Here is a 13465-nt window from a genome sequence, read left to right as displayed (position 1 = left end):
CAACGGGGCCCTACCACAAGGGATGCCAGCAACAAAGACGGCGGAACCCCAGGGCAGGACACCGGACCCGCACAATGAAAATATAATGAAAATATAATAATTATATGTGTAGTGGCGGAGTGAGAAGCTCGCTCCGCCAGTGGATATATATATATATAAAATACAAGTGATGGTAACAGGGCTGGTAAAGAATCGTTATCCGGAGACCGGAGACATCCCTCCCCCCGGAGCCCGAACCTCCCCGCCAGAGAAACTATAGGAGGGTGAGGCTACCAACATCGCAAGGCCAAATATAATAAGAGCCGGAGTAGGCGCCAATCAACCCAACTAAGGCAAATCAAACGGAGAGAGGTCGAGAACGAAAGTAAGAATGTTCGAAACCCGCTCGATCCTAGGAGAGTAGGCTAACGAAACATCAACACAAGCGCAGCGCTACCGGGGACTTGCTCTGGGAGGGAACGAATCTCTCCACCAGGGAAAGCCCCCAACTCGGAGAAAACGCCATCTAGCGTCACCCGCACGAGAATAGGCACGAGATGGGGAGGGGGAGGGAGGGTTGGTGGGGTAGGGATGAGGAGTAGGCTAAGTCAAGCGAAAACAGAAGACAAGGGAAAATGCTTCACCCGCTCGACTGCAATCACGCGCCACGCCAAGTAAATTAATACTAGCGATGGCAGGACAAGCCTACCCCCAAGGATAAAGGGATAGCGACCAAGGCCTCAACACACCGACTCCCACCTAGTCATAGCCTAGGTCAGCGCCCGTGCCTAGGCATAGCCTAGGCTAACGGGGAGGGACAAGGAAAGGGTGGGGGCGGAAATAACAGGGAGAGAAATTTCCGTGCCGAAATACAACCAGGGCCGAAAGAAAGGGGGGGATAAAGCCATAACAGCCTAGAGGAGACACACCCAACGAACTCTACCCCTTCGTGGAGAAGGGGGAGGACAAAGGGGTCTCACTCTACCACCCAAACAACGGCCCAAGGAAGAAACAGCAACAAAAACTCCCTCAACCTGAGGGTCCACCCCACGCCTAACCTACGAGGAGAGCGGGAGGTCAAGAAAGCAAATACGAGCCTATCACCATCACAAAATATACATAATATACATAACCCAAGAATATTGTGCTTGTGCAAGGTGCGTAGCCTAGTCTAGAGGAGCGGCCAGATAATCAAGCTGACGCTACCCCACATGAATTCAAGGCGACAAAATACGTACAGCACCATCACAAATCGAAAAATGATAAATAAGTTAAATCTATCATGGGAACACATCCCGGAGGAAGAATCCCAAGCGGGAAATGACGGGAACCCTAATAGAGGGAACCCGACATGAGGATCAGTAAAACATAAAAGAAACACCGATAAAAAACCCGCCCAGGAAACACCGCCAGGATGAGATTCAGGGGGAATAATGATAAGTAATATAACGACAAGGAGAAAGCCCAAACAGAATAAGCTGGATGGGTAAATCTCGCGGTCGACATGGCTGGCTAGGGGACGCCGTGGCATCATAACAGCAATCTCATATAATATGAAAATACGGACTGATCCAGCCACACACATCATAAAATTCCCACAATAAGATGGTACTTAACTTGGAGATGTTAAAGCTGCTTGAAGACATGCTTGAAAACGGCAGAAAAACACCCAAAAACAAAAGCACAAAATTCTGGGTCACGAAAATCACGTGCTAGAAAATGGAATGAGTGTAGATGGCGCTGGAGTCGCCGGCCTGGCGGGCGGATGAGCGTGAGGGCTGGAACGGCTCACCGCTCTTTCCGAGGGGTTTTGACATGGGGATGTCTTTCGAGTGTGGCTCTGTGGTTGTGATCTTTCACTCGCCCTTGGTTATACCGACGTCTCCATTGTGGAAGACGCTCGATCTGGGGGTAGTAACCCCAGCATTCCTGAAAGCTCTTTTTTCTCTGGTATATCTAGCATTTTATACCTAGAAATTCGTGTTAGTATGGAATTTCACTGGCTGACACGGGGCTGGACTCAGAAATATAATTTTTCCATGACTAAGCTTTTTCAAATATTATTGTTTTTCGAAATTTTGCATTATATTTATTGTAAAGTGGTTTAATGTGATCAGTAGTTATACTTATAACTATTATCTTGTTTAGTTTGTTTATATTACAAGGGCCTTTATTAAGGGTGTTTAATCTAGACTTTAGTCTACTCAAATTACGTGCCAGTGTGTGTTTGGTTTGATTTAAGAGAGATAAATTATTAGACCACCATGGAAAGGGGATATATTAGGGTTGAAGAAGTTTTGGGGATGCATTTATCTGCAGCACTGATTACAAAACTGGAAAAGAAATCATTTGTGACATTATTGTTTTGATTTAATGGGAAGGGAGGGATATTTCTAGTTTGTAAATTGTATTTATCCCAGTCAGCTTTCAGTAAGTTATATTTTATGGGAAATGATTGTTTTTGGTTGCTCAAATAATTCAAAACAATTGGAAATTGATCACTAGTGTGTGAGTCATCTAGGACATTCCATTCCAGTTTTTCAATTAATTCCAGTGAGCATAATGAAATATCTATTGAGGAGAAGGTTAAATGAGTTTTTGAGAAGTACGTTGGTGAATCACTTTCATTCAGGCAATGTAAATTCTGAACATTTATGCAATTCTCAATGTTTGAGCCAGCCAAGTTACTAGCATGTGCGCTGTCCCACAATGGATTATGGGCATTGGGCCATTTAATTATTTAGTATATGTGGTAAATCACTAAAGTTTGAGTTAAAATTTGGCTGATTATATAGATTTAGTATAGAGATAATTTGATTGTCTGGCATATGCAATTTGATTGCAGTTATTTGATATGACAGTGCTGTAATATTTAAGGGTTCATAAGTTGAATCGTTATGAACATATATAGCTGTTCCTAGCTTGCCATCTGCTGTTGGTGAGTGGCAAGCTAATTTATAGTTTCTAAAGTTCTTAGGAGTTGTACCAATATGCTGTAGACATGCAAACAGGTTTATGTTCCTTTTGTATTCTCTGGATTTCACCTAGCCGAAGCCAAGTAGAAAATCCATTCATGTTCCACTGAATTGTTTTTTTGGTCATTGTTTGGTGGGACTGGCATTAGATTTTGTAAGTTAATTGATGATTTAGCTATATCCCATAACATTTTAAGGGCGTTTGTATAGCTTTGTGGTTTCTTTGTAGCTAGGTTTGATTGCTGAATATTTGATGCTTTGATCGGTTCTTCTTCATATTTCCTTATTAGCAAATCTATTTGAGTTTTGATCATGTTTTTCTTTAGTTTTAAGGATTCTGAGCATAGTTCGCCATCTTGATGGAATGTTAAAGGGCATTTTCGGAACCTAGTAAAGTTATTTATGAAATTTCAGGTTATATTTTCATTTTTGTTAGGTAAACGATTGTATGTAATGATGAAACACTCTTGACATCCGCAAGATAAATCACGTTCCGAGTGTTGAAGGAATGGTTCCAATCTCTGGGTCCCAATTATGTTTCCATCACTGGATGTTGAAATATTTTTGTTAGGAATTTCTGGTAAAGGAATATTGGATCTCCGATGTGCTGGTATAAAATTTTGATTTGAATTTTTAGGTTTATTATTATTATTATTCTTTTGCCTTGTTGAGGGTTCATTTGATGTGGTTGTGATTTGATTAATTTTATGGTTTTTTGATTCTTCAGTGGGATGTTTAATTGAAAGTTTCTGCATTCATTTTGGTGATGGGAGTGCAGAAGAGTTAGTTGATTTATCCATATTAGGGGAATCGTTATTTATATTTGTCTTGGATTGTGGAATACTGTGGATTTCCACTTGTGATGCAGTTAATGTAATCTGTTTCTGTTTAATGGGTGAGACTGGGGTTTTGCTAGATCGATCTGTGAATGGAATGTTAGGTTTTTTTCCCTTAGGGGGAGTTCTGTCAATTACTTTCCTTTTTTTATTATGGTTATTTTTGTCAATTAAGTTTTCTGTGGATGATGTTAGTGCATTATGAGTTTTCAGATCTGGATTATTAACCTCTGTTGATTTTTCCATATGATTGGAATTCGTTTCTGAATGATTAACTGGGCTTGTTACTGGGGAGGCCTGTTGCAACTGTACTCTTGGGCTTTTATGAATAGTAGAGGAGGGGAGAGGTGTGTCACAGCTATTCTGTGTTGAGATTCTTTATGTTTATTATGAGTTGTTACAGCATTTGAATATGAATGGAGTTTTGCTGGGTCATTGATTCCTCTCACCTTCAGTTCGAGTTTGGCTTTGTTAACAGGCATACCAGTTCTGCCCATTAACATTTGTAATTCTGTATAATATTGATAAAATATACAGTCTTTAGATTTTGCATGATGATTTAATTTGCAATTTACACATTTGAAGGTTGGTCTTCAGAACATACAGCGCATATAGCGTTATTTCTACATCTTTTGGTTGAATGGCCATATTTTAGACAATTAAAACATTGGAGAGGTTTAGTCCTAGAATTTTTATTTTTCGTGTTAGTTCCCGGTTTGTAAATTTTATGTTGACTATTTTAATATGTTTATTTGCATCCTTTCTACTTGGGACAGTATATAATTCCAAGTCATGTATGTTGTTGTATCTTAATTTAAGGGAGTCAATTAAGATTTGTTTTGATGGTAGCTCTTTTTCATCATTGTTTGGAAGCATTACTGTTCCTTGTGTATAGTTTAGTGTTTCATGGCTGGTTACTGTTACTTTTATTTAATTTATGTTGGTTATTTGTAGAAAGGTTGTTGATTGGGCTTTGGTTGTTGTTTATTAGCCATTCATTGTTTTTGATATGTCTACATTCCATGTCTTGTGTGGGGTGTATATTTAATAATTTGTTCTCCAAAATGGCTGGTGAGATCTGCTTTTAATATTAAAAAATCTGGACCAATTGTCTGGTCCAAAAATATGTTCAAAATGAACTAGTGTTGGCTTGAGTCAATAGTTATTTCTTTTTAATTTTTTCACATTCATCGGTGATGCTGCCTTGTGTTGATGGGGTTTTATGGGGATTACTTGTCTCTGTTTTAGAGTTATTGTCCTTTATGTATGGTTCCAGTGTTACAATACTGTAGTTTACCAATTTGTTATTATTTGTTTCTTTTTGACTTTCTAAACTCTTCGAGTCTTTAGGAATTGATATTTTACTTGGAACAGGATGTTCCGTTGTAGCGTTTATATCTATGCTAAGGAGATTAGGGAGTGACGTTCCATTAGTCATCGACTGTGCCAGAATTTTACCATCATGGGGTCCAGGGGTACTAATATCTTCATGACTACTTTGCATAAAGGATATAAAAAAAAAAAAAATTAATAAATCTTGAAAAGATATCATTGACTTTTTTATGAAGTTGAATGTTCCACTAATGGCACAAGTGGGAACTGACTCCCAAATGTCCGCGTCCCTACCTACCCCAAAAGGGGGATGGCACATCATGATTAGTATGGCCCAAGTGTAAGCAAAACCTGCTTGCTAGGATTGAGTGTATTGTAATAATACAGTCATCCCCATCCTAATCACAATACTGTATGGGCTAACCGGACAGAAAGCCGAGAGTCCTATTCCTAGAATCAGGCCCCCCTGGAATCCATGGTCCAGCTCCACAGAATAGTTCCGCCTGAGAAACCAGGTCCAAACATTATCAGGTAGATGATGGTTCTACCACAGTTCCCACTATTTAGCTTCAGATTCAACTTCACTCCATGCTATGATATGTTTTCCTATTTATTAATTTTGGTAATTTTTACAAAAGTGGAAAAATCCACAAAATTATTCCTAAAGTGTATTAATATATATGTGGGACACTTGGGATCAAATTAAGGAAAAAAAAAAAATTAGATCCCTAGGTTTGAGAGCCCCCTCACCACATCAAGGTGGTCCCAATTTGAGGGGGGCATCCTGTGAGTAGGGCAATTATGCAGTATGGGCAAGAACTCACAAAACCAGGGGTTTGGCCCATCCTCAGTCATTCGGAGAACTTTTTGGTCACAGATTTTAGCTGCCTTCTGACGTTACCTCACTCATAGGGCAGCTACTTGGTTTTCAGTGATTTTCTTAGTATGAGAGTCCCAACATATGTCACTTTGGTTCAGGGCCCTATCATTCTCATATCCTTATGCCAGGAGGTTACAGGAGTTAGTTATAAATGATTTGTTTAACCAGACCTCTGAACTCTTTTAGGGTTCTTCTCGGGCTGGGTGGAGGTTACAGGAGTCATAGGTTCCCTGTTCAGTCATAGGTTCCCTGTTCACTATTGAAACTGGGAACTTGGCAGTTCTAGGTGGAGGTTCAACTTACCAGGCAGTTGAGTTACTACCCTTGCACTTAAGGAGTGAGACTTACATAATGTAAAAGGTGCTGGTTTGTATTCATGTAAGTACAAATAATCCTTTTCCCATTCATATGTAAGCTATTTAACTTTAATGCCATCGTTTTTTTAATCACCAATACTGGGTGAAATACACTGGAAATATCTCAATATAAATAAAAAAGTTGATGGTTTATAAAAACTACAGAACTTTCCCTGTTTAATCATACATCATACAAAACAAACATATAAAACATATCTTTTACTCATTCTGAACAACATTAAGACATGGATTATCACCATAATGGGTTAAAGGGATTGGTTTTAGGCACAGTTAATGACAAAAAAAATTAGTTTTCAATTCCATCACACAACATTAGCCAGCAATCCCTTGCCCATATGTTGATGAAATCCTCTACAAACCTGCTTTTTTTGCTTGTGTTACAATCAACATAAATAAGAATGGAACAAAGGTGCATTTTGTGCAAAAATATGACACTAAGACATTTCTTAAAATACACCTGAACAACTTTACCATCTTATACTGAATTGAAGGTATATCAGGGATTGTAAAAATTTAGTTTCACTTGCCACAAAATGCAGCTTAGCCTCATACTAACACAAATAACAGAATTACTTAACATATATTCAGAACAGATGTAATACAGCTGTCAACGATTACACCTCATCTTCCATTAAATACACTGAAATAAATTACATTTTGAGGATCTATCATCCATATCTTGATTCACTTGTTATCTGATAATATAATAAACACTTTATAAAATAAATTCTTACATACATAATAAAGAAATACAAAACTTCAATAGTCTACTTTACAATACAATACAAAAAGCAACCTGTGACCATTTGGTTGTGAACCTTACGAACATTAAAATATTTGTACCAACATGTCACTCGTGAACTTCAAACAGTGCAGGAGAGGCACGCACACACACACACTAATTCTGAAGAGTATAACTCTTTTCAAAAGATCACACATTAATTGGCTACCTGTGAGTCAACTTTTCCTTTAATCAATCATTATGAGAAATAGGCACACAAAAACATATATTTATAATCTTGGTCCACAGACCTTATCATCTGAGATTAGGATATATAAAAAAAAGAGGCCTGGTATACCTACGACAGAGTATCACATTCAACATTTAAGTCTGTTATAAAGATATTGTCTATGATTTGCTGGATAGATTTTATTAAAAAGTCTTTTCAAAGAGACAAAGTAATACAAGATCATAAAAAGAATTGTACAGTATCATTTATTACCCTGGTTAGTCATGTAAACTTTCAGCCGATATCAGCTTGATATTGGCACTTATGAATGATGTGGTACATAAGAGTTCAGATGCAGAAAGGACCCAAATTATTTCCAAAGAATATTCTCTAACAGTTACATAAAATGTTCACCTTACTCTGACGGACCAGGACAGATTATGGGACCTGGAAGCCACGCGGTGCCACACAACACACGGATATAACCATATCAGTCATGGAAAGTCTGCAGTGCTCTGATGCACACAAATGTCTCATATCCTGTCCTGGCCACCAAGCTATCTTAAATATTAGCTTTATCATAATACTGATGCAAACTGTTTACAGAAACATAATATTCAAATTTGTATCTCACTCCATCCTTGTTAAGCAAGTCATTTGGAAGAAAAATAATTTCTAGTTTTCTAAACTGAGCCTCAGGAGGAGAGGGTCTTGTGCACAATCCTCCATAGACTTCACCTCTGGATGGAGACATTGAGCAAAACAACATACAGGAAGAATACCACAGTTTGCCAGGTGAGCTGGAAATGTACTTCCTGCTGTCCAGTCTCCCTGCAGGAAAGGGTTGGCTCGGAGTGTTCAATTCCAGGATAGGCAGACACATCACACTTCTTTACATAAGCAATCTTACATCTACATCTCTTAAACCAGACATACTAGGACACAACTTCTGAAGTAATTCTTTGAACACTAACTCCCCCATTGCCAGACATTTATAGCAAGGTTTAGAGATAGTTATCCCTAACTCATGGCAACAGTAATCCCTTTCAGGCAAGTCTGGTTCAAGAAAAAAATAAGTTACAGCGACCAGCACCATTCCATTGTGTACTAGTTGCTCCTCTCGTATAAAAATATAAATGCACAACATCTGAAACATCCTAGAAGATATTTACTCTAGAGTGCAAAGATCTAACTGCAAATATATTCCAAAGCACTCTGTCTTGAAAGTAATGCTCCACATCATCATATTGTAAATCTGGCTATCTACAAATAACATGACAAACAATGTCAGTTAGCTTTTAGTAAGTCTAAAAATCATACACTGGACATTTTGTAAATGCTGTGAAACATGAATTTTCACCTAAACCTCGTAGTAAATTTCTTATATACCTAACACGACGACTAGACTCACTCTGGTTTCATGTTGAATTATCAAATTTACCTACTTTATCAAATGGCAGGAATATTTCCTTTAAATTTTTAGTCAATTCTATAAACACAAAATTATACTTAAAAGTTCAGTACCTGTAAATGAGCTTGAATGAAGTGAGCAGATAAATATTATCTTATAATGACTAAGTAGTTTCAGCCATTTTTAAGCATTTTTGATCCAAGGCAGGTATTTCCTATACACATGTATGAGAATAACATAAACAAAAATTCCTCAACCCATGGTTGAACCATCTGTAACTTTGCTGCCAAACCACCATGAACAAAAATTGCTCTTTTATTACATTGAAACAGTTAATTGAGTTATCTTACTTAAAGGTTCAGCAAACAGTAAGGCTTCAGAATAATACATTGATAAATTGGCTCTATATTCAATTATCAATGAGCTCATTTAAGAAAAAGCAATGGTTTCCATAAATTTTCGTAATGATAATTGTAAAGCGATGTACCCTGTCTACTGATGAAAATTCTTTTCCATTATAAGTCTGGACTTATCAAATTGCAGAGATTAAGTTAAAATATAGAAGACTGACAAAATTTTTCATCAAGTATTTGTGTCAGGAAATTTATGTACATAAATTGTTTCAATGTAGATTGTATATACTGCCTTAACCATTAAAAGGAAGTAGGTTTATTATTAGTACAGTATTGTCATTCATAGCCAAGATAAACTGGAAACCCACTTGAACATCTTACAATCACCATCCTAAATATCATATACCGTACTTACTGCACTTTGATTTTTTTCATGGTCTTTTATCTACAAGTGCCATCACCTAGTTTTTATACTGTACTGAAGAAAATAGTCACAGTATTGATTATGTATATAAATTTTGTAATCTGTGGCTATGATCTTAAAGTGGAATATTGAATTTAATGAAGATCTGCTATTTTGGGGTCTGAATTGGGTTTTTGTTGCATTTTCGATTTATCTGCAGTATTGACTGTACTAGTACAGTGTGAGCTGAGCATTTGCCATTTTTTCCATTGTTTTACACAAACATCTGGTTAATAAAAACATCAGGAATTTTCAGCATAGCAAAGGTCTCTCCTGAGTTTTGCAAGATATACAAGAAATAATTAAGGCACCATGAACAACCTTGTTACACATAAAAAAAGCTCATCTGTGTTAATTGTTTTTGGTCACAGCATACATCATTTTGTAATTTCAAAATTTATTCAGCTTCACTTTCAATTTTATTAGTGTTCTTACTTTCAATTTTATTCAAATCTTGCTTTAAATTTTTTTAATTTTCAGAACATTTTTCATAACATTTTTCTATATAACTTGTCTGGAATACTGACAAAAGTTGCTATTTTTTAACATTGTTTACCATACCTTTTCAACATGAGAGAAATTAATTACATGATATGATCCTATCTTGTATTACTTCTTTTCTAGCTTTGTAGAGCTGGCCTCAGTGTTTAGTCACTTCATTTTGAAGTTATTATTTTCTCAATTAAATTTTTCATTTTGGATGACTAATAGATTTCAAGGTGGATATTTGCTGTACCAGTTTGTCAGAAAACAGGGTACTTTACAGTATTTATAGAAGAACGGAGGGAGAACTGGGAGATGAAATTGTTTGTTGTGTTTTTTATTAATAGTTTTCAGCCAGCATAATGAATATTAAGTTTTAGAATAAAGACAATTATACATGCATTATATGATTTACTTGGCAAGGTTGAAGCTTATATCTTTTCACTGTATTTTGCTTGTTTATTCTATCAGTTGGTTAATTTGGACATTCATCTATTCGCTTTGAGATTCCACATAAGATTTCTCTACAAATGTAAGTTTAATGAAAATTCTGAGCCTCACAGCAGGTCATTGCTAAGTGATGGGGAATGCAACTCAATCCTACTCTCCTCCTGGTTCCAAGAATATTTATTAATATTAAATACTTCAATCAAACCACTAAGCATAGGCTGGCCCAAAATTTAAATAGAAATCAAAACCACATTCAAATCAATGAACAACCAATCCCATATAAACACGAGAGAGAACTGGGCCTAGCTAATTTACTTATTACCTTGAATGATAAAATTTTATTTGGGTTAATGTTTTGATACAACAACTCCCACTCCCTGGCAAAGAAACAATAGTCTGGGGCAAGAGGTTCAATTCTGCTATTGCACACAAACCTGGTTGTTAAACAATAGCACATAGTACTAACTGCTACTCAGCTGATTTTCAGCATAATTCAAAACCATAACCAAACTGATGTTTGAGCAACGTATTTGTCATAGAATGGTTTGGCACCAAAACTGAGACAACTACTGGGTTCACTTTAAAAATAGATAATTTCTGGTATCCAGGGTTCAAAACAGTACAATACAGTACAAATAAATCTAGCCAAAGCTACATAATTTCATCTATAATTTAAAAAATATATTTTTCATCTATGGTATCTGTAGTACAACATATTTCTCTGCTAAGAATACTTTAGAATGAAAAATTAAAAAACCTAATGAAACAGTAAAACTAGGACATTCAGCCTTCCTTGACTGTTTTTTAAATAAAACTCTACATGTAAAACCACAAAACTTTCCTTTCAAATTATAGTAAATAATCTTACTGCAAAATTACTTTCCAAAGATTCAGTAAACAGTTACTGTATATGGAAGTCTGCATTGATAGCACTAAATAATATACATTATCTTCCTCAAAATGTAGAAAGCATTTCTGGGACTATGAAGACAAATCAATCACCTAAACATTACTGAATTCTGATGCACCATGAACTTGCCAATATTCTTAGGAGTTAGTTTAAGTAAAACTATAGAAATTTTTCTTTCCATACAATTATCTACTGTATATAGTGCAAATACCATTCCCTCATTACCTGTTAATGACTTTTAGGAACTGTTTATACTGTAACCAAAAATAATACAGATTGATATGTATAAGTATCTTTCATTCAATAAAAAAATGCACTCGGCAGATGAATTACTGTCTTGAATAATGTAGTTATCATACATAATGGCAAATTACTCTCTGCAATTTGGAAACACACTATAGCCATTAGATAAATAGTTACTTTTATTTCATACAATGTACAGCATAGTACAGTACTCTATTGTTAAACTGTTGTACAGAAAATGCACAGTAAACTGTTTTCTTGTAATAATACTGACTAGACCTGCCATGTTGATCAAGTGTTTCCAGCTCCTTATCTCTTCAATACAACTAAGATATACTGTATAGGCATTGTATTTTATAAATAATCCTCACAAGTACTTGGAACACATGTCTATCATGTCTTTAATGCCACTTGATTAGGAGTTTTTCCATGATGATGTTAAGACTACAGTATAATGGAGATTACTATTAATTATGCATGCACCGTGCTCCTTGAACAACACAAACCAACAAGGATAATTAAGATGCCTCATACTTGAGCCTCTTGACTGATTGGTGAACACCATCAGATCTGTGATTAGCCTCACTTTCACCATTAACCACAATATAGTTTCCACCTCCTAGAACCTGAAAAAAGTAACAAAGATATCAGTGACCATCACTGAAATGTGTGACAGAATTTAAGAATCTGGAATAATAGAACACACTATTATAGTAACCCCGAAAAATCTTAAGTGAAAAATTTCAATGGCTGCCTTTCTGAAAAAGCTTGTTCTTGGGATTTTTTCTTCTGTAACAACCATGGAAAAAAAGCACAGACCAACCAAATTTATCACTATAATTTTCTCATTACTGGTAATGGATGGTATATTAAGATTTTTATTTTGCAGCAAATTCACTTATTTTCAAGGCTTGTGTAGAAAAGAAGGTTGTTTCGTCAATCTGCAGACTAACAAACAACTTCCCCTAGAGAAACTCAAGAGAGTTCTTCCCTCTCAGTCACGGAGTCATGAGCCAAGCAATCAGTCCCCATGGTCTCCTTCCAAATACAGTAGTATAGTAGTTCACCCTTTGGCAGAATGTACTTGCTGATATTGTCACCACTGGACTCGTCTGCAGATGACAGGGTGAAGTTGTGGAGGTTGTTGGTGTCTGGAGGAAAGGCAGTGACTACCTTTTTGGAACAAAGTGCAACCTTTACGCAAACTTTTTCCTGACAAGATGAACTTCAGTTGAGAGTAGTCCCATAGAACAATGCTAAGGCAGACATGAAAAAAGAGGAGTTTCTACAACTGAGACATCTTTATCAACCAAGAGGTCTCCTTCAAACTCTCTAGGGCTTCGAAGGGTATAACAGCAAAGCCTCTGTGGGGACAGGCTTTGAAGGGTGTAAAAGCAGAGCCTTTGTGGTCCCTACATCTGTTTCCGGTTCTGGGAGGGGTCAGACCTAGAAACTACAATCAGGAGCAAGGGTTTCTTCTTCCTCGTAAAAGGTTCAGGAGTCTTTCCAACCTTTTTGACAACTTCCTTGCTCTGGCTCCAAGAGGAAACAAGGGGTAGAAGAAGGGAGGAGGGTGTTTAGGTACACTGTTCCCTTCTCTAGCTGCCACGAGTAGGGAGAGTCTGTGTCCTTTGGAATAGTTACAGACTACTTTTCAAGGACCACCAATCTCCCCCTTTCTTGGAAATTGATTTTATTGCTGACCTACCTTCTAGGATTGCTCTAGCCCTGTTGGCAGAGGTGTGGGCAATGCTGGAGGAAATGTTTTACAAGTTGTGAATGACCTGTCTCCAGTCTTCTAAAGTTGGCTTTCTTAGTAAGAA

At 36.8% G+C, this 13465-nt stretch overlaps 1 protein-coding gene across 16 annotated transcripts in view; it reads right to left on the bottom strand.

Annotated features, from left to right (window-relative positions):
• Positions 1–6522: 6522 nt before the first annotated feature.
• The window catches only part of LOC136850589 (DNA-binding protein RFX2-like), a 447592-nt gene continuing 440649 nt past the window's right edge, over positions 6523–13465 (bottom strand). For all 16 annotated transcript variants that reach the window (XM_067124238.1, XM_067124244.1, XM_067124246.1 and 13 more), the window contains one exon: positions 6523–12268. In XM_067124238.1, the coding sequence (XP_066980339.1) occupies positions 12161–12268 (108 nt within the window). In that variant the 3' untranslated portion in view covers positions 6523–12160. The remainder of the gene's footprint in view (positions 12269–13465) is intronic.

The sequence above is a fragment of the Macrobrachium rosenbergii genome, chromosome 22, assembly GCF_040412425.1.
Source record: "Macrobrachium rosenbergii isolate ZJJX-2024 chromosome 22, ASM4041242v1, whole genome shotgun sequence".
NCBI classification, from domain to species: domain Eukaryota; kingdom Metazoa; phylum Arthropoda; class Malacostraca; order Decapoda; family Palaemonidae; genus Macrobrachium; species Macrobrachium rosenbergii.
Note: the sequence above shows the minus strand (reverse complement) of the source record. Positions and strands in the feature narration are given on the sequence as shown.